The following is a 26,158-nucleotide window of genomic DNA, read 5'->3' as shown; positions in this document are numbered from 1 at the left end:
AGACAACACAAGCTTGTTCTACAAATAAATGTAGATCAAATAACATGATGGCGTGCCAAGCTGTGCTTTTACAGACAGCAGAAACAACAACAAGATATTCAATTCACCCAGAGAGAATTACTTTTTATATTTATCAAACAATGAGAAACACAAGTATCACTTTGGACAACATCGAACTACTCTTGGACATAACTGTCACTTTTCATCTGACCCAAACAATCAGATATACAGAGCATTCAGAAAGTATTCAGACCCCTTGACCTTTTCCACATTGTGTTACGTTACAGACTTACTCTAAAATTGATTTAAAATAAAATAATTCTCATCAATCTACACAAAATACCCCATAATGACAAAGCAAAAACAGGTTTTTAGAATTTCTGCAAATGTATTAACATTTTTAAACTGAAATATAAAGTAAAGTATTCAGACCCTTTACTCAGTACTTTGTTGAAGCGCCTTTGGCAGCGATTACAACCTCGATTCTTCTTGGGTATGACGCTACAAGCTTGGCACACCTGTATTTGGGGAGTTTCTCCCATTCTTCTCTGCAGATCCTCTCAAGCTCTGTCAGGTTGGATGGGGAGCGTCGCTGCACAGCTATTTTCAGGTCTCTCCAGAGAAGTCCAGGCTCTGGCTGGGCCACTAAAGGACATTCGGAGACTTGTCCCGATGCCACTCCTGCTTTATCTTGGCTGTGTGCTTAGGGTCGTTGTCCTGTTGGAAGGTGAACCTTGTCCCCAGTCTGAGGCCCTGAGCACTCTGGAGACGATTTTCATCAAGGATCTCTCTGTACTTTGCTCCGTTCATCTTTCCCTCGATCCTGACGAGTCTCCCAGTCCCTGCCATTGAAAAACATCTCCACAGCATGATGCTGCCACCAACATGCTTCACCGTAGGGATGGTGCCAGGTTTCCTCCAGATGTGACGCTTGGCATTAAGCCCAAAGAGTTCAATCATGGTTTCATCAGACCAGCAAATCTTTTTTCTCATGGTCTGAGAGTCCTTTAGGTCCCTTTAGGCAAACCAAGCAGGCTGTCATGTGCCTTTTACTGAGGAGTGGCTTCCGTCTGGCCACTCTACCATAAAGGCCTGATTGGTGGTGTGAGGCAGAGACGGTTGTCCTTCAGGAAGGTTCTCCCATCTCCACAGAGGAACTCGGGACCATCGGGACCATTACATCCCTGACCAAGGCCCTTCTCCCCAATTGCTCAGTTTGGCCAGGCGGCCAGCTCTAAGAGTCTTGGTGGTTCCAAACTTCTTCCATTTAAGAATGATGGAGGCCACTGTGGTCTTGGGGACCTTCAATGCTGCAGACATTTTTTGGTACCCTTCTCCAGATCTGTGCCTCGACACAATCCTGTCTCGGAGCTCTTGGGACAATTCCTTCGACCTCATGGCTTGGTTTTTACAATGTCAACTATGGGACCTTATTTAGACAGGTGTGTGTCTCTCTAAATCATGTCCAATCAATTGAATTTACCACAGGTGGACTCCAATCAAGTTGTAGAAACAGCTCAAGGATGATCAATGGAAACAGGATGCACCTGAGCTCAATTTTGAGTCTCATAGCAAAGGGTTTGAATACTTATGTAAATAAGGTACTTTTAATATTTTTTATACATTTGCAAAAAAATCCAAAAACCTGTTTTTGCTTTGTCATTATGGGGTATTGTGTGTAGATTGATGATGGAAAAATTTAATTAATCTATTTTAGAATAAGGCTGTAACGTAACAAAATGTGGAAAAAGTCAAGGGGTCTGAATACTTTCCGAATGCACTGTACTGTAGTCTGATCCGTACAATGAACTGTATACAGATATTTATATCTCTTCAACCAATGCTGAGATGTTTATGAGTTGAGATGTCTATGGGTTTGTAGATAGAACGTTTCCAAGCCTTTGATGCAGGACTGACTACTCCTGGGCAGCTGTTATTAAGGAAGTTGATCTTTCAGTGTAGGCTACAGAATTCAAACACTCATATAAACAACAATCTAATATGTATCTTTCAAAGCACTGAGGTTGTTGGTGTTTTAGTCAGCTGGAGATATCCCTACAGAACTGTCCTTTAGGCGCGTGTACACAATGGCAGCTCCAGTACCTCTCTTCATTACCTTGTCATCGGCATCTTATTCACACCTGGTTGGGTTGTCATCTTCTCTAAGAACTTCTCTAATGGATCAATACAGTTCTAATGAGAAACCAGAACAGAACTGCATCTCCGGAGGACTGAGACACATTGGTTTGCATACATAGCAGTAGCTGTTAAGATGATAAATTCTAAACTTAAAATCAGAGGTGTAAAGTAACTAATTACAACTACTCCCGTTACTGTAATTGAGTAGCTTTTTCGAGTACTTGTACTACTTGTAATATATAATATACTCAATAACTTTTTCTGAGTACTTTTTAAATTAGCTATTTTTCACTTTTACTTGAGGAGTTTTTTTTACACCAGTAAATGTACATCTTGAGTAAAATGTAGTTAAAGTAACTTCTACTTGAGTAGGATATTTCAGTACTCTTTCCACCCCTGCTTAAAATAAAACACTTTGTATCAATTATGGATCATGGGTTGCATATACTGAAGCCCTGCATATCAACCATAGAATTGGAATGAATGAATGGTGCTACAATATCAACACTTGGAGTTAGAACACAGGCCCACTACAGTATTTGGGTTACAGCCATAAATTATTCTGTGATTTGATTGGTTGGCAGTATGTCAGTCTTGGAATGTCACTTTTACAAGTCTAAAGCATCATCTTTAGCACAGTCACTACACACAGCCTTCCTGACTAACATGAGCCCCGTTGACGAGGCTGAAGTTAGCCAGAGACTGATTGTTGCTCTTGACCGAGGTCAGTCGCGTGTTGCTCCGCCCCGTGCTCTGAGCATTACAGTTGATTGGTGGACGACGGCGGCAGTGGAGCTGCTTGTTGAACTGCTTCTGGAAGCTATTGCTGAGCAGGTAGAGGGCAAAAGGGTTGACACAGGAGTTGGTAAAGGCCAGGACGCGGGCACCCACGCTGGCGATGAAGTGTCCCAGGGACGTGTCCACCTGGCCGTAGTGGTAGGAGCGGTACAGGTAGATCACATGACTGGGGAGCCAGCACACAGCGAACAAACCCACAAAAACCAGGACTGTCTTAGCCAGACGCTTCCTGGACTCAATCTGTGGAGATGGTAAAGAAAGCATCATTCAATTGGAGTATTCAGAAGGACACACATACAAACGCATACACACATTTCTCATTTTCCCATTTGACTATTTGACTATACCTAAACGTCCAGTGTCCAAACACACATTCACACACCTGTTTTTTGATGTGTAAGTGTGCCTCCACGGGCATGTCTGAGGCGCTCTGGATCAGGCTGCGTGCGATGAAGCAGTAGTACACAGAGATGATGAGAAGGGGGATGATGTAGAAGATGAGGAAGAAGGCCATGGAGTGGATCTTAGGGTGCAGTTCCCCGGCGTGGGGGTAGGGAGCGCATGTCACAAAGGTGTCGTTGGTCTGGCCGATGTTGAAGGTGTGAAGGTCGGAGAAGACCACCTCAGGAACGGCCAGGGTCATGGAGAAGAGCCATATGGCTGCTGCTCGGAAGCAGATCTTAGCTGTGGACATCTGGATGTCCATGGGTTTGACAATGGCCTTGTACCTGGGACAAGCAGAAAACTAATTTCATTACATTTACCAGTCATTTAGCACAGGGGTTCCCAACAATTTTTCTCCAAGGCCCCTTTTTCACATTTGAAAATAGATAGGCTATTTAATAATTATAATTACAATAAAGGATAAGGAAAATAAAGGCTAGACCCGATTTCCCCAAATGTTACTCCGTTAGCAAATATGTTTTATTATGATAATTATACTTTCTCTTTTACAGAAAGTGATGATATCAATTGATAGTGACAGAGCCACACATTGTATAAGATTACTTCCCAAGCAAAGTCCAATTTCGTTGACTTCTCGACTTTAGAAGATCGTAGCTTAGCTTCTGAATATCATAGAGACAAACCAAAGATATTCATTCCCATGTGCATCAGAGTCGCGTCAACCTCTTGTTTCTAGCTTAAAGCCCACCCTCCCCCCAGATCCTTTAGCATTAAATAAACAATTGTCTCACATTGCTCTGGATTAAAAGAGCCAGAGAATTCAATTAAAAGCAGCTGGTGTTGCCTAATTGAGTTTGATCATATCTGTAATGAGAGAATATGGATGCAACATACATACATAAGGGTACTTCAGGACTCTCAAAGAGTGCTAGAATGGCATTTGGTAATTAATGTATGGAAAACAACAACTCTCATAATAAAACATGGATTTCCTGAATCAAAATCCATTGATTATATGGCATCAAAGTTCTGAAAATAATTACAAAAACCTTTGTTAATAAAACAAAAATATATATACAGTACGAGTCAAAAGTTTGGACACACCTACTCATTTTCTTTATTTTTACTATTTTATACATTGTAGAACACATAAAATCTATGAAATAACACATATGGAATCATATAGTAACCAAAAAAGTGTTAAACAAATCAAAATATATTTTAGATTCTTCAAAGTAGTCACCCTTTGCCTTTGCCTTGATGACAGCTTTGCACACTCTTGACATTTTCTCTACCAGCTTCACCTGGAATGCTTTTCCAACCGTCTTGAAGGAGTTCCCACATATGCTGAGCACTTGTTGGCTGCTTTTCCTTCACTCTGCGGTTCAACTCATCCCAAACCATCTCAATTGGGTTGAGGTCGGGTGATTGTGGAGGCCAGGTCATCTGATGCAGCACACCTAAGGACAGATTTCCTCTGGTCTAATATATATTGCTCGTGTTTCTTGGCCCAAGCAAGTCTCTTCTTCTTATTGGTGTCCTTTAGTAGTGGTTTCTTTGCAGTAATTCAACCATGAAGGCCTGATTCACACAGTCTCCTCTGAACAGTTGATGTTGAGATGTGTCTGTTACTTGAACTCTGTGAATCAAATCATATGTATTTACACTGCTCAAAAAAATAAAGGGAACACTTAAACAACACAATGTAACTCCAAGTCAATCACACTTCTGTGAAATCAAACTGTCCACTTAGGAAGCAACACTGATTGACAATACATTTCACATGCTGTTGTGCAAATGGAATAGACAACAGGTGGAAATGATAGGCAATTAGCAAGACACCCCCAATAAAGGAGTGGTTCTGCAGGTGGTGACCACAGACCACTTCTCAGTTCCTATGCTTCCTGGCTGATGTTTTGGTCACTTTTGAATGCTGGCGGTGCTTTCACTCTAGTGGTAGCATGAGACGGAGTCTACAACCCACACAAGTGGCTCAGGTAGTGCAGCTCATCCAGGATGGCACATCAATGCGAGCTGTGGCAAGAAGGTTTGCTGTGTCTGTCAGCGTAGTGTCCAGAGCATGGAGGCGCTACCAGGAGACAGGCCAGTACATCAGGAGACGTGGAGGAGGCCGTAGGAGGGCAACAACCCAGCAGCAGGACCGCTACCCCCGCCTTTGTGCAAGGAGGAGCAGGAGGAGCACTGCCAGAGCCCTGCAAAATGACCTCCAGCAGGCCACAAATGTGCATGTGTCTGCTCAAACGGTCAGAAACAGACTCCATGAGGGTGGTATGAGGGCCCGACGTCCACAGGTGGGGGTTGTGCTTACAGCCCAACACCGTGCAGGACGTTTGGCATTTGCCAGAGAACACCAAGATTGGCAAATTCGCCACTGTGCTCTTCACAGATGAAAGCAGGTTCACACTGAGCACATGTGACAGACGTGACAGAGTCTGGAGACGCCGTGGAGAACGTTCTGCTGCCTGCAACATCCTCCAGCATGACCGGTTTAGCGGTGGGTCAGTCATGGTGTGGGGTGGCATTTCTTTGGGGGGCCGCACAGCCCTCCATGTGCTCGCCAAAGGTAGCCTGACTGCCATTAGGTACCGAGATGAGATCCTCAGACCCCTTGTGAGACCATATGCTGGTGCGGTTGGCCCTGGGTTCCTCCTAATGCAAGACAATGCTAGACCTCATGTGGCTGGAGTGTGTCAGCAGTTCCTGCAAGAGGAAGGCATTGATGCTATGGACTGGCCCGCCCGTTCCCCAGACCTGAATCCAATTGAGCACATCTGGGACATCATGTCTCGCTCCATCCACCAACGCCACGTTGCACCACAGACTGTCCAGGAGTTGGCGGATGCTTTAGTCCAGGTCTGGGAGGAGATCCCTCAGGAGACCATCCGCCACCTCATCAGGAGCATGCCCAGGCGTTGTAGGGAGGTCATACAGGCACGTGGAGGCCACACACACTACTGAGCCTCATTTTGACTTGTTTTAAGGACATTACATCAAAGTTGGATCAGCCTGTAGTGTGGTTTTCCACTTTAATTTTGAGTGTGACTCCAAATCCAGACCTCCATGGGTTGATAAATTTGATTTCCATTGATCATTTTTGTGTGATTTTGTTGTCAGCACATTCAACTATGTAAAGAAAAAAGTATTTAATAAGAATATTTCATTCATTCAGATCTAGGATGTGTTATTTTAGTGTTCCCTTTATTTTTTTGAGCAGTGTATATAGCCCTTCTTACATCAGCTGATATCTCAAAGTGCTATGTGCTATGTGAAGCATTTATTTGGGCTGCAATTTCTGAGGCTGGTAACTCTAATGAACTTATCCTCTGCAGTAGAGGTAACTCTGGTTCTTCCTTTCCTGTGGCGGTCCTCATGAGAGCCAGTTTCATCATAGCACTTGACGGTTTTTGCGACTGCACTTGAAGAAACTTTCAAAGTTCTTCAAATTTACGGATTGACTGACCATCATGTCTTAAAGTAATGATGGACTGTTGTTTCTCTTTGCTTATATGAGCTGTTCTTGCCATAATGTGGACTTCTTCTATATACCACCCCTACCTTGTCACAACACAACTGATTGGCTCAAATGAATTAAGAAGGAAAGAAATTCCACAAATTAACTTTTATCAAGGCCACACCTGTTCATTGAAATGCATTCCAGGTGACTACCTCATGAAGCTGGTTGAGATAATGCCAATAATGTGCAAAGCTGTCATCAAGGCAAAGGGTGGCTACTTTGAAGAATCAGAAATATAAAATATATTTTGATTTGTTTAACACTTTTTGGTTACTACATGATTCCATATGTGTTATTTCATAGTTTTGATATCTTCACTATTATTCTACAATGTAGAACATAGTAAAAATAAAGAAAAACCTTTGAATGAGTAGATGTGTCCAAACTTTGACTGGTACTGTATATATTCAACTGTAATAACGGGTGACATGTGAGGAATGTAAAAGTAATCCCTATTTATTTGCCTAGATTGGTTACATGATTGATATTTTCCTGAAATTCTGCTGTTTTTAAAAGCATGGGTAGGGCAGAGAACTGCAGTGACAGGTAGGGTGTTAATGCATCAGTTTTAATGTATACGGTATTGAGTGGGTCGTGTGGGCCTGTAAGAAATTGACTGAGTGGACAGCTCTCTGGTTGCTAATTAACTGAGATAGGCCAGTCTGCCTGTCTTCACCTCACTAAAGGAACATTCACTCTCTCTTTCAGCTCTGACTAATAGCCTTCTAAGAACTTTTTGAACTCCAGGTTCCAATGATGAAAGAACTTTGATGGACAAAGAACTCTGCAGAGCAAGAACAGAGGAGCTGAGAACATAGTGGGATGGAATAATAGAACAGAATAGAGCACAGCTCAGGAGCCTGCTGAGCATTCACGCCTTTCCTACTCACTTTTCAATATTTGCTATTCAGTCGTGTAAAGCGCTCTGCAGATGTGACTACCTTGCGCGCTCTGAATAAATATCATTCAAATGCTGAAAACCCTCCCACTTGCTGGCCAACAGATTTTCTCGTGGACTTTTCACTCAATATAGTTGTTAGTACATTTACAGTATCTTAAGCCATCACTTTAAATACGGTGTACCTTTTGGTTAGAATTTTGTCGACAGACTACAATATATAGAGAGAATGGTTGTCACGTTTCTGACCTTGTTTTCCTTTTGTATAGTTGTGTTTAGTGGGTCAGGACGTGAGCTGGGTGGGCAGTCTGTGTTGTTTGTTCTATGTTAAAACCTGTTTGGGCTGCAGGGGGAGTATTGAGTAGCCAGATAAAAAGGTGCCCATTTCAAACGGCCTCGTACTCAATTCTTGCTCGTACAATATGCATATTATTATTACTATTGGATAGAAAACACTCTCTAGTTTCTAAAACCGTTTGAATTATTTCTCTGAGTGAAACAGAAGTCATTCTGCAGCACACTTCCTGACCAGGAAGTGGAATGTCTGAAACCGAGGCTCACTTCTACTTCCTGCCTATACATGGGCATGATACGTAAGAGTCTACGTGCACTTCATACACCTTCCCCTGGTTGTCAAGAGGCGGTGAGAGAAGAAATTTCGTGTTTATCTTGATCTGAATTGGAATACAAGCTCTTTGTATGACGTGTCCCTCATTTCCGGTACTCTTGGCAGCGCGAGTTGGACAGTGGGATTGCCTTCTGTTTAGCTGCCGTTATGGACGACTACTATCTCCGGCTATGATTTTATTTGATACATGTGACCATATCATCGTAAAGTATGTTTTTTCAATATAGTTTCATCAGATTATTGAAATTTTTTCGGGAGTTTTGCCGTGTTCCGTTCTCTGACTTTGTTGACGTTGGAGAGATCCGTGCCACTCGGCAAGTGCCCATGCTAAATGAAGAGGGAAAGTTGCCGTTCCAGATCCAAACAACGACTGTTCTGGACAAAGGACACCTTGTCCAACATTCTGATGAAAGATCAGCAAAAGTAAGAAACATTTTATGATGTTATTTCATATATCTGTCGTAGTCGCCGGCGCCCAAGTGTTTCTGGCGGACATGTTGGCTGGATTCACAAGATGTGTACCTTTCATATGCTGTATTGGACTTGTTAATGTGTGAAAGTTAAATATTTAAAAAAAATATCTTTTGAATTTCGCGCCCTGCACTTTGAGCTGGCTGTTGTCATAAGTGTACCGGCGTCGGGCTGCAGCCATAAGAAGTTAAGTGTCAGGTTTAATTGACATTGTATGGCTCTCAATCAGAGGCAGGTGTTTTACGTTTTCCTCTGATTGAGAACCATATATAGGTAGGTTGTTTCACATTGTTTGTGGTGGGTGGTTGTATTCCGTGTCTGTATGTCTACCACACGGGACTGTTTCGTTTGTCGTTCGTGTATGTAGTCTGTTCCTGTTCGTGCGTTCTTCGTAGTTTGTAAGTTCTCAAGTCAGGTCTGTCTACATCGTTTATTTGTTTTGTAGTCTGTTATAGTGTTTTCGTGTTTCGTCTTACTTTAATAAACTTCATTATGTCATATAACAACGCTGCGCTTTGGTCCAATCCCTACTCCTCCTCTTCGGACGAAGAGGAGGAGAACGACCGTTACAGAACCACCCACCTAACGAGGATCAAGCAGCGTGAGAGGAACCAGCAGCAGCGGCCAAAAAACCAGGACTCGTGGACTTGGGAGGAAATATTGGACGGAAAAGGACCCTGGGCTCAGACAGGGGAATATCGCCGCTCTTTTGAAGAGAGGGAGGCAGCTAAAGCCCAGGAGCGGTGGTATGAGGAGGCAGCAAGGAGACGTGGCTGAAAACCCGAAAAGAAACCCCAAAAATTTCTTGGGGGGGCTAAAAGGGAGTGTGGTGAAGTCAGGTAGGAGACCTGCGCCTACTCCCTGTACTTACCGTGGAGAGCGAAAGTACGGGCAGACACCGTGTTACGCAGTAGAGCGCATGGTGTCTCCTGTACGTGTGCATAGCCCGGTGCGGTACATACCAGCTCCTCGTATCGGCCGGGCTAGATTGAGTATTGAGCCAGGTGCCATGAAGCCGGCTCAACGCGTCTGGTCTCCAGTGCGTCTCCTCGGGCCGGTTTACATGGCACCAGCCTTACGCATGGTGTCCCCGGTTCGCCTACATAGCCCGGTGCGGGTTATTCCACCTCCCCGCACTGGTCGGGCGACGGGGAGCATACAACCAGGTAAGGTTGGGCAGGCTCAGTGCTCAAGGGAGCCAGTACGCCTGCACGGGTCCGGGATTTCCGGCGCCACCTCCCCGCTCCAGCCCAGTACCACCAGTGCCTACACCACGCACCAGGCTTCCAGTGCGTCTCCAGAGCCCTGTTCCTCCTCCACGCACTCTCCCTGTGGTGCGTGTCTCCAGCCCAGTGCCTCCAGTTCCGGCACCACGCATCAAGCCTCCTGTGCGTCTCCAGAGCCCTGTACGCACTGTTCCTTCTCCCCGTACTCGCCCTGATGTGCGTGCCCTCAGCCCGGTACCACCAGTGCCGGTACCACGCACCAGGCCTATAGTACGCCTTGAGAGTCCAGTGTGCCCTGTTGTTGTTCTCCGCACTAGCCTGATGGTGCGTGTCCTTAGCCCGGTACCTCCAGTTCCGGTACCACGCACCAGGCCTACAGTGCGTCTCAGCCGGCCAGAGTCTGCTGTCTGCCCAGCGGCGCATGAACTGCCCGTCTGCCCAACGGCGCCTGAACTGCCCGTCTGCCCAACGCCGTCTGAACTGTCCGTCTGCCAAGCGCCGCATGAACTGCCCGTCTGTACTGAGCCTTCAAAGCCGCCCGTCTGTACTGAGCTTTCAAAGCCGCCCGTCTGTACTGAGCTTTCAAAGCCGCCCGTCTGTACTGAGCTTTCAAAGCCGCCCGTCTGCCATGAGCCTTCAGAGCCGTCCGCCAGACAGGAGCCGCTAGAGCCGTCCGCCAGACAGGAGCCGCTAGAGCCGTCCGCCAGACAGGAGCCGCTAGAGCCGTCCGCCAGACAGGAGCCGCTAGAGCCGTCCGCCAGACAGGAGCCGCTAGAGCCTTCCGCCAGACAGGAGCAGCCAGAGCCTTCCGCCAGACAGGAGCAGCCAGAGCCGTCAGCCAGCCATGACCAGCCAGAGCCGTCAGCCAGCCATGACCAGCCAGAGCCGTCAGCCAGCCATGACCAGCCAGAGCCGTCAGCCAGCCATGACCAGCCAGAGCCGTCAGCCAGCCATGACCAGCCAGAGCCGTCAGCCAGTCCGGAGCTGCCGTCCCTCAGTCCGGAGCTGCCGTCCCTCAGTCCGGAGCTGCCGTCCCTCAGTCCGGAGCTGCCGTCCCTCAGTCCGGAGCTGCCGTCCCTCAGTCCGGTGATGCCCCTTATCCCGGTGATGCCCCTTAATTTAGGTGGGTTTATTTGGAGGGGGATACGGAAGCAGGGAGTGACTGGTGGTGTGGGGACAGCGTCCGGAGCCGGAGCCGCCACCGTGGACAGATGCCCACCCAAACCCTCCCCTTGAGGTTGAGTTTTGCGGCCGGAGTCCGCATCTTGGGGGGGGGGTAATGTCACGTTCCTGACCTTGTTTTCCTTTTGTATAGTTGTGTTTAGTGGGTCAGGACGTGAGCTGGGTGGGCAGTCTGTGTTGTTTGTTCTATGTTAAGTGTCAGGTTTAATTGACCTTGTATGGCTCTCAATCAGAGGCAGGTGTTTTACGTTTTCCTCTGATTGAGAACCATATATAGGTAGGTTGTTTCACATTGTTTGTGGTGGGTGGTTGTATTCCGTGTCTGTATGTCTACCACACGGGACTGTTTCGTTTGTCGTTCGTGTATGTAGTCTGTTCCTGTTCGTGCATTCTTCGTAGGTTGTAAGTTCTCAAGTCAGGTCTGTCTACATCGTTTATTTGTTTTGTAGTCTGTTAAAGTGTTTTCGTGTTTCGTCTTACTTTAATAAACTTCATTATGTCATATAACAACGCTGCGCTTTGGTCCAATCCCTACTCCTCCTCTTCGGACGAAGAGGAGGAGAACGATCGTTACAATGGTTCAGAATATTAAGGATCAATGAAAGAACAAAATCTAAATATATGCCTATTGTCTCTGTTTCAGCACTAATTGGTAGATTTAAAAATACTCTGACGTGTAGATTATTTAGGTTTAGGAAAGTATTTATAATTGCCTGCACTAACCATGGAATTGTTTGATAACACAGCCAAGTTTTGCTCCATATGTCAGGTTCAAACTGTTACCGGTTGGTCTACGCTAACAATTTAATTAGCCTACATGTCTTTTCTTTATATTATCAACTGTTACTAATGATCCTCAGTAACAACCTTGACGGCATTTACAGAGTGAGCAAATGAAGGTAAATGAGACAATGAAATTAAATGGAATGATAAAGTATACCAATTGAAGGGAACTAACAGTAAATTGGCAGTTGAATATTTATGGTTATTAGGCCTACTGACTGTCGATACTGATATTGGCTAATATTTGACATGATATAAATAGGAAACAGAGAAGGTCGGGGTAGCCTATAATTTAGACATTCGATAGTGCCCATCCCTGGAAATTTATGCACGCCTAACATGCTGACCAGACCGGACAAATCCATGTTATTCAATTATTGCACCCACACTGCTCGAGCGCGCCAACGAGCGTCTGCGATGCCAAGGGATAAAATAGAACTCCTTTCTATTTCTGACGCAGATCGCGTTGAAAGTCCTGCCTCTCCCATCTCCTCGTTGGTTTATAGAAGCAGGTACCCACGTGCCATCTCCTCATTGGTTATACCCATGTGGGTGATTGAAAGACGAACTGTGTTGCCGGTCGGTGTAGTAATAGTATGAAAGTTTAGATGCGATCACCATATAAGTTCAAAGATGAAAAAGCCTGGAAGGAGGAGAGATGACTAGAAACGATTCTGTTGGCCGTTTTATGTGTGGATTAATTGTTGGAGTAGAGGACCTTGTGCATATCAAGTAAAATAACAACTCAATGTTTATATCCCAGGACAAATTAGCTAGCAACAGCAAGCTAGCTAAATAGGACAAATTAGCTAGCAAGTGCAAGCTAACTAGCTAAATTGCCATACATGTTTAATGCTTTTCGACCTGTCCCCAAATTAATGTCATTGGTTCAGAGTTTGTTTTGATATTTTAACCTGGGTGTCGTGATCGCGTTTGGTGTAGGGGGACAAAATAAATGTATGCGCGACAGCGTACGATGGCGCACGCGCGCAGCCGGTTTGGGTTCTGTGTAACTCGGGTCGGAATCGGCCCCTTGGTGTACTGTCAAATGCAACAGTTTTCTTTGCATCATGAGGGCAATTCTAAAGCCATTATCAACATGTTGAAAATGGCTTTTATGGTGTCTCTGTGTGTCCTGACAAGTAATTTAATGTCCATGGGACTTCAGCACTGTGCCAGTTATACACACAAATGCCACAAGGGGTATCTCTTTATTTCTGTTGATTGAAAATGTTAGGATAAGAGTTTTGAGGAGTGAATTGATGAATAGAACAAAATAAAAGATTGGTCTTTAATTACATTAGGCCTACACAGAATGAACATGTCATGCATAAACAAGATCCCTCTTTATAGTATTTGAGCTAAACCCCACCAGTTCACTCTCTTCTGTGAGTTTGTCTGCAGTGAACAACATCTGCAACCAGGCTGAAAGTGTAGGCTAGTGTAATAACACGACCTGCCTGTTCGTGCTACCATACCTGCCTGTTCATATTACAATGCCAACGAATGGTTGGAAAACTTCAATGAAGGCTGTTCTTTTGTTTTTAAATGTCATTTAACTTCCTGTCGGAGGGATTGAGAAAACAACACATTTGATTATAAAAGCCTTACCTATCTGCAGAGAGCGCAGTGAGTGTGAAAACGGAGACGCCGACGGAGGTGAGTTGGATGAACGGGATGAGTTTGCATCCCACCCGGCCGAAGAGCCATTTGTCCGCGAGGTACCGGCTGGCGTCCACCGGAGCGCACGTGACTAGAAGCAGCAGGTCCCCGAGCGCGAGGCTGGACATGACCAGGTTGGGCACCGTCCGCATGGATTTAACTGTGATAAACGTCCTCATTAGCGTGACGTTACCAATAAATCCAATAATTATTAGTAATCCGTAGACGGTGGCGATAGCAATACCGGGCAGCCAAATGTAGTGCGTCTGGACCTCAGTGTTGATACTGGACACTTGCGATACGTTAACAATCATGTTCTCAGGGTTTAAAATTAACGAGTCCTCCAAAGACATAGTTGGTGTCTTCTTTCTTGAAAGTTTGTAAAAAAGTATATTCTTAAAGTTACCTTTGGGATGGCTTGCTGTTAAATTAAATGTTGTGACTCATAAGTTATTGTGTTCCCAATACCAATTAAGAATAGCCTAATAGCATCATAAAAAGCTGCCAATCTGAAACTAAACCTTTAAATATCAGGGCTCATCTGTAAAAGAGACCTTGGTCTCTGTAAAAATTACATACAAATATAATAATTTGAATGATGCAAAGAATGTCAAACTATCAGATATATATGTAGTGTTCTCTCATCAACCCTCATCGTATATTGAGTCGGAATCTTGTGTGGGGGTTATGAACTCACTGACGGCGTGCGTCACTTGCGCCCTGCCCTATTCGGTGAAAGAGATGCGACAAGTGGATGGACTTAACTCAGGAGATCCGGTCCATCACGCAACCAATGTACACTACTGGGATGTTTGTTTGGTGCATAGACGTAGGTTTGGTGCGCCTTATTCACCTTCATATTCCATTTGCATTAACTCAGTCCCAACCCAGACCTTACCCTGTGCTCTGTCTCTGACCATTAGAAACACCGTTGTCATGTATAACTGTAATTTGCTAGGGTAAAAAATACCCCAAATAACGGTGGTTAAAAAAACATAACATTCTATCTACTGTCTCAAAAATGCAACTACATCACATTGTCCTCGTTTATTTTGAGCCTGTGGTAAGTGTTAATTCTCTGATAATAACCCAGTAAGTTGGTTTTGTCAAGATCCTCACCAGGAGGCCAATAATTGAGCTGGGATAATGGTGGAATTGACTGAATATTCATCACACATGGAATGACTAAGACGTTTTCGTGATGGATACACATGAGTTTTCCCATTTCACGTTTCTCATTAAATGATAAACACTAAACGTTCAGTGTCCAATATGTTATGTGTATACATAACGGTGAAATTAGCTATTTTCTGTGATTCACTGACTGATATTACAGCCCAAAAAAATGGGTTATATTGTCACATACACCAGATAGGTGCAGTGAAATTAGTTGTTTTACAGGGTCAGTCATAGTAGTACGGCACCCCTATTGAAAATGTGGGTTAAGTGCCTTGCTCAACGTCACAACGACAGATGTTTAACCTTTTCGGCTCGGATATTCAAACCAGCGACCTTTTGATTACTGGCCCAAGGCGCTAACTGCTAGGCTACCTGCCGTGACTGGTCTTTTGTTGAAATACACTGCACTCTATGCCACAAAGACAAGGGGACCGTTGAATTATAGACACACAGGATCTGAATAATAATTAACCTATGGAAATCAAATCAAATCAAATGAGCAGTAGACAACAATGTGCAAATCACATGTGTGCTGATTTCTCAAGAGGTCTGCTGAGAAAATGAAGCTTTTAATGGGCAGCTACTTATTTCAATCCTTACATCGTCATTCCCTAATGAATCTTTGTGTTCTTCTCAATTAGATGATTCATGTTATTCCCTGATTAGAAAGTTATTGTTGTTAAACCAACTCTGTTCAATGCTCAGGCTGTGCTGACAAAATGAAGCTTTTAATGGGCAGCTACTTACTTCAACCCTTACATCATCATCCCCTAATAAGTATATTAGATCTATGTGTGGCTGCATACCTGAAGGCTGCACTAACCCATATCAGTGGAGATACTGCATGCCAACTTCGGTTGTCCCCAGTGATCCTCCCAAGGATTGGAATATCTATTGCTTCTGTCTGGTTGTTTTGATATTTATTGAGCACCACAATCAACTCATAGCCAAAGGAGGGTCTGTAATAATTAATTACATAATGAATTATCCAACACCCTCAAGAGTTCAACTGCAACTTTGCATGAATGTTTGTGCAGAATTCACAGCATTCAAGGATAAAGTTGACATCAGCAGTTGATGTCAGCATTCCAAGGGTACAACTTTGCTCTCAGGAAATTAAGTTGTTAGTTTATATATGTTTATATATGTACATGTAAAATGGAATATATGTACATAGTTTCATATTTCTACCTCATCACTAGTAGCAGCAGTAGTAGTATGATTATTACAGTGTCTAGTATTATTAGTGTCTAGTATGAGAAACAGACGCCTCACAAGTCCTCAACTGGCAGCTTCATTAAATAGTACCCGCAAAACATCAGTCTCAACGTCAACAGTGAGGAGGCGACTCCGGGATGCTGGCCTTCTAGGCAGAGTTCCTCTGTCCAATGTCTGTGTTCTTTTGCCCATCTTAATCTTTTCTTTTTATTGGCCAGTCTGAGATATGGCTTTTTCTTTGCAACTTCTTTGCAGCATCCCGGTGGTCTCTTCACTGTTGACGTTGAGACTGGTGTTTTGCGGGTACTATTTAATGAAGCTGCCAGTTGAGGACTTGTGAGGCGTTTGTTTCTCAAACTAGACACTCTAATGTACTTGTCCTCTTGTTCAGTTGTGCACCGGAGCCTCCCACTCCTCTTTCTATTCTGGTTAGAGCCAGTTTGCGCTGTTCTGTGAAGGGAGTAGTACACAGCGTTGTACAAGATCTTCAGTTTCATGGCAATTTCTCACATGGAATATCCTTCATTTCTCAGAACAAGAATAGAATGATGAGTATCAGAAGAAAGTTATTTGTTTCTGGCCATTTTGAGCCTGTAATCGAAACCACAAATGCTGATGCTCCAGATACTCAACTAGTCTAAAGACGGACAGTTTTATTGCTTCTTTAATCAGGACAACAGTTTCCAGCTGTGCTAACATAATTGCAAAACGGTTTTCTAATGATCAATTAGACTTTTAAAATTATAAACTTGGGTTGGCTAACACAACGTGCCATTGGAACAAAGGAGTGATGGTTGCTGAAATGGGCCTCTGTACGCCTTTGTAGATATTCCATTAAAAAATCAGCCGTTTCCAGCTACAATAGTCATTTACAACACTAACAATGTCTACACTGTATTTCTGATCAATTTGATGTTATTTTAATGGACAAAAAATGTGCTTTTCTTTCAAAACAAGGACATTTCTAAGTGACCCCAAACTTTTGAAAGGTAGTGTATCTCTTGTCCCCCTATTTTAGGTTGGTATAAAATGCTACCATCTGGCTCGTCACATGCATTGTAGTCCACAGGCAGCTCCTGACGACTTACCCAGAATTTTAATTCCGCTGCTCTATCGACCGCTACATACGTTCAGTCTGAATTTGTAAGTTGTTTGTGTGACTTCAAAATGAGGGGTGTTGTATAAAACAAATGATTGGATAATGTCGAACAAATCTGACCAATCAGAGTATCAAAGTTGACAAAAGTCATCATGTAGGCTGGCTCTGGCCCAACCCATCGGTTTCTGAGACCAATCAGAACAGTCATAATGTGTTCCTATTCTAGAAATCATAGGAGAGGGAGGCAAATCTAGAGTCATCGTGGAGAAGGAACCTCAATTTGGCCGTAGCGGTGTGGATGGGTAGCCAGGCTTATACAGCTTATCAGAGAGCCTGATAAAGTGAGTCTACCCAGATGCTGGTAAATGTCACACTGTAGATGATAACCTTTTTTACATGCTGTAATTGTATTTCATGTAAGCAATGTATTGTATTTCTTACATGATTAGGGAAAACATTTGAAAACAGTACACCTCAAAGGGGAGCAGTGTGACGGTGAGTCCTGTTTTGTTGCTGGTGATCGTGGCTTGACATTTTTGGGGTTGGGGCGAAGAGGTGACCAGTAGGGAGTGACCAGTTTAGCCACTTCATTGCTCTCAGTCACGACTCCTTAGAAACTGTAAAATAAAAACACATGAACCGAATGACATTCATCCACTCCATAACAGCACACTAATGGTTTCCACACGGAGAGTGTTATCCACTGATTGAAGGAGGCACAATAGCCCCTCATACTTGATGAACAGATCTCCAAAGGTCCTCAGCATTGCTCGGTACCTCGGACTAAAAGCAGCAGATGATGTCTCATGTCGTGCACCACTTCAGAGAGAGAGCACACTGGTATCTCACTAAAATAGGTGCAATTTTCACAACTAGGCTGTGTTGGAAGATCCGGTAGAGTCATGTGTACCAGTCTTTTTTGTGGTATACTTTGATGTGAAATAGTCTAACATGCCGCAAAGTGCATATTTTATACCTTAACTGGTTGATTAGAGGAATATTCTAAAAACTTTAGGTCACAATCTCAAAACATTTAGGATCCAGCATCCCAGAACGTCCTCCTATGCCCAGCAGGGTATAAACATATTATAGGAGTAGACATGGCACAAAGCATCTGTGCCTGACCATGGTTCTACATTGGCTCTCCCGCATGCCACAGAACTGTGTTAGCCAGCTGAAATAACACCTATATACTAGAATTTGATTAATCAATCACATGCAATCTAACGTCTAGTAGTTTGATATTACAGGAGTAAAATCGATTGTCTGTTCTTTCAGAGTGCTCTGTGATATCTGATTACCACTGAGATCTTGCTCAAGCATGGCCAGAGCTGGAAGTTATTATTATTAATTTAAGATAAGGAAAGGGCACAGGTTTCAGAGCATTGATGGCATTTTATTTTTCTAACTCAATCACAAATGACATTCAGCCTCTCTCCCTGTCTTCACTTCAATGAAAGGGGACAGAATTTACATCATAGTTCAGATTATTATCTGGATTTCCCAGGCAACCAACGCTCCCCTCTATCGCATAGAGAACTGATTATTTGTGTATAAAATTAACTCATCTCTATTGTTCAGTTCATTTGTCTGAAATAGACTGTGGATATCCCAGAGAGAAATCAGTTATTTCTAAAAGCCATCGTTTGAATGAGTCATTCAAGACTCCTTATACAATTACCACCTCCCATAGGGTTACAACCGCAGCAGGAAACAATAGGAATTAAAGTAATCTAAGAAATATAATTTAAAAAATAATCTATTAAAAGCACTTTCCTGAACGTCGTTAACTCTCTTAACTATATTACAATTATTGATATAATGTTGTCTTTGTGCCGCTCATTGTGCCGCAATGAGTTTTAGCACCACCGACAGCAACTGGTCCGACGGTCTAGCCGTATATGGAACCGCGAGAACATCTGTGCATTACGCCCTCATCCTCTCCCGTTTGAAAAATATTTCTCAACGGGGGGCTCCGGCCAGCTAAGGCACTCTTGCTTTGATCTGCAACGAAAAAAACGTGACTACCGTCTGTTTATGGACATCGTGCATCATATATAGCTGAGTCCTGTCTACTTGCATTGCATTCAGTGATCAAAGGGGAATAGAACGTTCCCATAGGCATTTTTGGTCTATAGGCCTACTAACTATGTCCAACTTTGTTCGGTTTTAAACTAAATGGAAAAAAAGTATACTTTACATTTGACGTTCATTGCATGATAAACAAGCCGTGTGTAACCTTGTGCATATACCACCATCTACTGGTAACACGCCTGTACTTGGAAGGCGTGTATGGCTATGAGATAAGACTTGTTGCTGGTCTGTGATTTTTCTGATCAAAAGTGGTTGGAATAATTTGCTTTAATCGATTGATTAACAAAAATAATTGTCTTCAAACACTAGGCACATGTGATGTTGGAATAACAATAACAAATCGGCATTGATTGAGGGGGATAGAGAATGCGGTGTTGAGAATACAAGTCCCATAAATCTTAGGTAGTTTATGGTTGGTAGAATAAGACATTTCTGGGTTCCATGAAGACGCCTGATCATCACCAATATTGGGCTACTAGACATTTTATCCAAGGCGTTTAACAGTCAGTGGTAGGCTATTGGCCAGTGCATTGCTTCTTTCCATTGGTGATGGAAAACACCCGTTGCTTTGCCAACTGTTTCGCCGACTACAAAGGTGCGTTTCTCGTAGGTCAAGGCGTCGAATCGGTGGTACCCACGGCCAATGCCTTTTATAGAGAAGATTCTTAACAAGGTGCCACTCGGATCCACTGACTGCGATGGTGGGCTATACGACGGTCCCACTGGGGTGGTATACATGCTGTACCATGTCTCCGAATGTGCTTTGTTTTCCGACCATAGGGATACTTATCTCAAACCCTCAAAGCAGATCATTGACGTGTCTGTTGGGTACGTGGATGGGGAGAAGGACACAAACATGCAGGCCTCCTTTCTCCTCGGCGGGGCGGACATCTATGCCGTTGCCGCGATGGTGTACAAAGCCCTGGGCTTGGCGGACTTCGTCAAGCCGCTTACCAAATTTCGGAACCTGTGGAAGATATGCTCACCCATCAATTTCTTGGAGTGCGGCTCTGACGAGCTGTTCGTGGGGCGGGCGGGGTACCTGTGCGCTGCCCTGGTGCTGAAACAGAAACTGGGGATAGAGGTGAGAGCCTGAGGGAACAGGGAAAATACCAATTACTAAAATCAAAAAATGTTTAGGCCTACTGACCAGGAGAAATATGACCTGAAAAAGAATGTATCTCTACTGGCTCTCTTGGCTCCATATTCCCTGATCTCAAACATTACTTTAATGAAATAACACTTCTCAAATCTAATTTCACAGATTCTTAGCAAGGATCAGATCCAGGCCATTTGCCAGGCTATCATAGAGTCTGGTAAACCGTATGCCACAAGGAAGAGAAAACCCTTTCCTCTCATGTACTCCTACTATGGGACTGAGTATTTGGGTAAGTAGGCCTACATGTCTAGCCTACATGGTTGAGTGGCAGGAGGCGGGATTGCTAATGAGTTTATATTGTCATGAGGGCCATGACCTCTTTGTCATTTGTGTGACGCCTTCGCTCTTACCTGCAAGGACTAGATAGGTGAAAGCCCAGTAGCAGCCACAGTACCCAGACCCAGACCCACCGCCTCAACAGAACACAGTACCCAGACACAGACCCACCGCCTCAACAGAACACAGTACCCAGACATAGACCCACCGCCTCAACAGAACACAGTACCCAGACCCACCGCCTCAACAGAACACAGTACCCAGACACAGACCCACCGCCTCAACAGAGCACAGTACCGAGACCCACCGCCTCAACAGAACACAGTACCCAGACCCACCGCCTCAACAGAACACAGTACCAAGACCCACCGCCTCAACAGAACACAGTACCCAGACCCACCGCCTCAACAGAACACAGTACCCAGACACAGACCCACCGCATCAACAGAACACAGTACCCAGACCCACCGCCTCAACAGAACACAATACCCAGACCCAACGCCTCAACAGAACACAGTACCCAGACCCAGACCCACCGCCTCAACAGAACACAGTACCCAGACCCACTTCCTCAACAGAGCACAGTACCCAGACCCACCGCCTCAACAGAGCACAGTACCCAGACCGACCGCCTCAATAGAACACAATACCCAGACCCACCGCCTCAACAGAACACAGTACCCAGACCCACCGCCTCAACAGAACACAATACCCAGACCCACCGCCTCAACAGAGCACAGTACCCAGACCCACCGCCTCAACAGAACACAGTACCCAGACCCACCGCCTCAACAGAACACAATACCCAGACCCACCGCCTCAACAGAACACAATACCCAGACCCACCGCCTCAACAGAACACAGTACCCAGACCCACCGCCTCAACAGAACACAGTACCCAGACCCACCGCATCAACAGAACACAGTACCCAGACCCACCGCCTCAACAGAGCACAGTACCCAGACCCAGACCCACCGCCTCAACAGAACACAGTACCGAGACCCACCGCCTCAACAGAACACAGTACCCAGACCCACCACCTCAACAGAACACAGTACCCAGACCCACCGCCTCAACAGAACACAGAACACAGTACCCAGACCCACCGCCTCAACAGAACACAGTACCCAGAACCACCGCCTCAACAGAGCACAGCACCCAGACCCACTTCCTCAACAGAGCACAGTACCCAGACCAACCGCCTCAACAGAACATAGTACCCAGACCCAGACCCACCGCCTCAACAGAACACAGTACCCAGACCCACTTCCTCAACAGAACACAGTATCCAGAACCACTGTCAACAGAACACAGTACGCAGACCCACTGCCTCAATAGAACACAGTACCCAGACCCACTGCCTCAACAGACCACAGTACCCAGACCCACTGCCTCAACAGAACAGAGTACCCAGAACCACTGCCTCAATAGAACACAGTACCCAGACCCACTGCCTCAACAGAACACAGTACCCAGACCTGGACCCACCACCTCAATAGAACACACGTGTTCCATGTGTCCAGCATTTGACTGCAAGAGTCACAGGGTATTCTCTAATGGAATCAGAGAGGCTGTCTTTTGAATGGATGCTGGCTATTGAATCATGTGCTTTATGTTTGTATGTGCTGCTTGTGTGTGTGTGGTGTGTGTGTGCACCTGTGTTTCTCTCCCCAGGTGCGGCCCATGGCCTGTCGTCGGTGCTGCAGATGCTGCTGTGTTACCAGGAGGTGCTGAATGGAGACAGGGATCTGGTCTGGCAGAGTGTGGACTTCCTCATGAACCAGGAGCAGAACTGTAACTGGCCAGCCGAGCTGGGAGCCATGACAGAGAGGGAGAATTAGCTGGTGCACTGGTGCCATGGAGCCCCAGGTACACTTTCAATCTGGCTCTTAATTGATTGATGTACTGATTTAGATAAGGTAAGTGGTTTCCAATGTAATTGATGCTCATGCCTCTTCCCAGGTGTAGCCTACCTCTTTGCCAAAGCCTACCTGATCAATAGGAAGCCCCAGTACCTGGACACATGCATCCGCAGTGGGGAGCAGGTGTGGCAGAAGGGCCTGCTGAAGAAATGTCCAGGGATCTGCCATGGGGTGGCAGGCAGCGCCTCTGTCTTCATGTTACTGTACCGCCTCACAGGGAACTCCAAATACATCTACCGTGCTCAGAGGCATGGAGGCTCAGTTGGACAAATCGCTGCTGTTCTCTGTTTCCCTCTCTCTCTTTCTCTGTCTCCTGTACTCTTCTAATATCTAATTTCTTCGTTTATCTCCCCTTATCTCACCCTTGATGAAAGTCCATAGCTTCTAGTGGCTTCCTCTCCTTGGTCTGCACTGATCTGAAAACACAGGCTGGGTTAAAGCAACGTAGTGGATTCCTTGCAGCGTAGTGCTTTCACCTGACGTGCTCTTTCACATCAGCGCATATGTGGAGTTAGGACATGAGAAGAGGAAGCAACTTTTAACTATTGAGATGCAACCCCCTGTCCTGCCTCACCCTCACCAAAGATACTGTATATAATGACGAGATGGTTTTGTCTCCACCCTAACAATGGGAGTCGTTGTCCCAAAGGTGGGAAGACAGGCGATATGCTTATCAGTCTGCTTATTAAGCGCAATGAGCCCATAGAAACACATTGAATAACACGTTAGAATCTCCACTTTATTTTAAGAATGTGAAATGTCAGAATAATAGTAGAGGGAATGATTTCTTTCAGCTTTCATTTCTTTCATCACATTCCCAGTGGGTCAGAAGTTTACATACACTCAATTAGTATTTAGTAGCATTGCCTTTAAATTGTTTAACTTGGGTCAAATGTTTTGGGTAGCCTTCCACAAGCCGGGTGAATTTTGGCCCATTCCTCTTGACAGAGCTGGTGTAACTGAGTCAGGTTGTAGGCCTCCTTGCTCGCAAACGCTTTTTCAGTTCTACCCACACATTTTCTATGGGATTGAGGTCAGGGCTTTGTGATGGCCCCTCCAATACCTTGACTTAGTTGTCCTTAAGCCATTTTGGCACAACTTTGGAAGTATGCTTGGGGTCTTTGTCCATTTGGAAGACCCATTTGCGACCAAGCTTTAACTTCCTGACTGATGTCTTAAGATGTTGCTTCAATATATCCACATCATTTTCTTCCCTCATGATGCCATCTATTTTGTGAAGTGCACCAGTCCCTCCTGCAGCAAAGCACCCCCACAACAAGATGCTGCCACCCCCGTTCTTCAGTTGTGATGGTGTTCTTCGGCTTGCAAGCCTCCCCCTTTTTCCTCCAAACATAACGATGGTCATTATGGCCAAACAGTTCTATTTTTGTTTCATCAGACCAGAGGACATTTCTCCAAAAAGTACGATCTTTGTCCCCATGTGCAGTTGCAAACCGTAGTCTGGCTTTATGTGTTTTTAGGGAAGTGGATTCTTCCTTGCTGAGCGGCCTTTCATGTTATGTCGATATAGGACTCGTTTTACTGTGGATATAGATACTTTTGTAACTGTTTCCTCCAGCATCTTCACAAGGTCCTTTGCTGTTGTTCTGGGATTGATTTGCACTTTTCGCACCAAAGTATGTTCATCTCTAGGAGACAGAACGCGTCTCCTTCCTGAGCGGTATGATGGCTGCGTGGTCCCATGGTGTTTATACATGCGTACTATTGTTTGTACAGATGAACGTGGTACCTTCAGGCATTTGGAAATTGCTCCCAAGGATGAACCAGACTTGTGGAGGTCTCCATTTTTTTCTGAGTTCCTGGCTGATTTCTTTTGATTTTCCAATGATGTCAAGCAAATAGGCACTGAGTTTGAAGGTAGGCCTTGAAATACATCCACAGGTACACCTCCAATTGACTCAAATGATGTCAATTAGCCTATCAGAAGCTTCTAAAGCCATGACATAATTTTCTGGAATTTTCCAAGCTGTTTAAAGGCACAGTCAACTTAGTGTATGTAAACTTCTGACACACTGAAATTGTGATACAGTGAGTTATAAGTGAAATAATCTGTCTGAACAATTCTTGGAAAAATTACTTGTGTCATGCACAAAGTAGATGTCCTAACCGACTTGTCAAAACTATAGTTTGTTAACAAGAAATGTGTGGAGTGGTTGAAAAACGAGTTTTAATGAATCCAACCTAAGTGTATGTAAACTTCCGACTTCAAATGTACATATGAGATGAGTAATGTAGGATATGAAAACATTATTAAAGTGGCGTTATTTAAAGTGATGAGTGATACCTTTATTACATTCATTTATTGAAGTGGTCAGAGATTTGAGTCTGTATGTTGGCAGCAGCCTCTCTATGGCTGTTTAACAGTCTGATGGCCTTGAGATAGCAGCTGTTTTACAGTCTCAGTATTTTTGGCCTTCCTGTGACATCAGGTGTTGTAGGTGTCCTGGAGGGCAGGTAGTTTGCCCCCGGTGATGCATTGTGCAGACCGCATTACCCTCTGGAGAGCCTTGCGGTTGAGGGCGGTGCAGTTGCCGTACCAGGCGGAGATACAGCCCGACAGGATGCTCTCGATCATCCTTTAGATGATAATGTGCAGTGGCGCAGTGGTCTAAAACACTGCATCTCAGTACAAGAGGTGTCACTGCAGTACTTGGTTCCAATCCAGGCTGCATCACTTCTGGCCGTGATAGGGCCCGTCGTTGTGGACTATGAATCCCATTGTTAGGGCGGAGACACAAGCATCTCGACATTATATCCAGTTTCTCTGTTTACTGTGCTAATGCAAATACAAATAAGAGTAATGGAGAGCACTGTATAATACGGCATACTTAGCATACTGATAGGTATGAGGCCTACACAGATCAACACATGGTTCACTTGAGGGTGCTGTTAAAATAGATCCAGATATCATCATTAGTAATCTCGATCAACTCAAACCATTGTTTATCACCTGGGAACTCTTGCAACTTTATTGCAACTTTCTTAAGACGCATTAAACGGAGGTTTTAACATGAGCCATTTGCTTCACTGTATGGCAACAGCCGTACATTCATTTGTACCCTGATATTTGGTGAGCTACTCTCCAGTTCAAAAATGCCCAATTTCTTATGGACGCTATCTGTGATGTTACTCTCTGAACTGGCCTTACTTGAGAACACTAGATTAGACTGTATCTGTGAAGCAATTTTTGGGGGAGGAAATCTGTTGAGGTCAATGTTTCCATGTGTTGCATTGTCAATATGTAGATAGCCTAAAGGCTTCCTGTTCTTTAACGATAACCTCTTGATAATGCAGGATCATTAAAGCCTTCCAAATTGAGGATAATTACTGTTATTTTTGTTGTTGTTGAACAGCGATGAGGGCGCCTCTGAATGTGTTTTTATCATTAGTTCTCCGCACACATGAGCGCAATGCGAGTTCACCGCGCCACCTACCGGTCCTTTCCGGAACAACACCACTAGG

At 44.7% G+C, this 26,158-nt stretch overlaps 2 protein-coding genes across 2 annotated transcripts; one reads left to right on the top strand and one right to left on the bottom strand.

Annotated features, from left to right (window-relative positions):
• Nucleotides 1-2,781: 2,781 nt before the first annotated feature.
• LOC120058108 (gastrin-releasing peptide receptor-like) lies at nt 2,782-14,080 on the bottom strand. The gene is made up of 3 exons (XM_039006584.1): nt 13,677-14,080; nt 3,320-3,665; nt 2,782-3,177 (listed from the first exon to the last, which is right to left on the bottom strand). The coding sequence occupies exons 1-3, from the start codon at nt 14,078-14,080 to the stop codon at nt 2,782-2,784; spliced, it is 1,146 nt and encodes a 381-aa protein (XP_038862512.1).
• A 5,786-nt stretch (nt 14,081-19,866) lies between these two features.
• LOC120058107 (lanC-like protein 3) lies at nt 19,867-26,157 on the top strand. The gene is given in 6 exon segments (XM_039006582.1): nt 19,867-19,965; nt 19,967-20,401; nt 20,582-20,705; nt 22,428-22,622; nt 22,716-22,936; nt 26,086-26,157. Coding segments are annotated over 6 exon segments (1,146 nt in total).
• The last annotated feature ends 1 nt before the right edge of the window (nt 26,158 follows it).

The sequence above is a fragment of the Salvelinus namaycush genome, chromosome 13 (assembly GCF_016432855.1).
Source record: "Salvelinus namaycush isolate Seneca chromosome 13, SaNama_1.0, whole genome shotgun sequence".
Lineage (NCBI taxonomy): Eukaryota > Metazoa > Chordata > Actinopteri > Salmoniformes > Salmonidae > Salvelinus > Salvelinus namaycush.
Note: the sequence above shows the minus strand (reverse complement) of the source record. Positions and strands in the feature narration are given on the sequence as shown.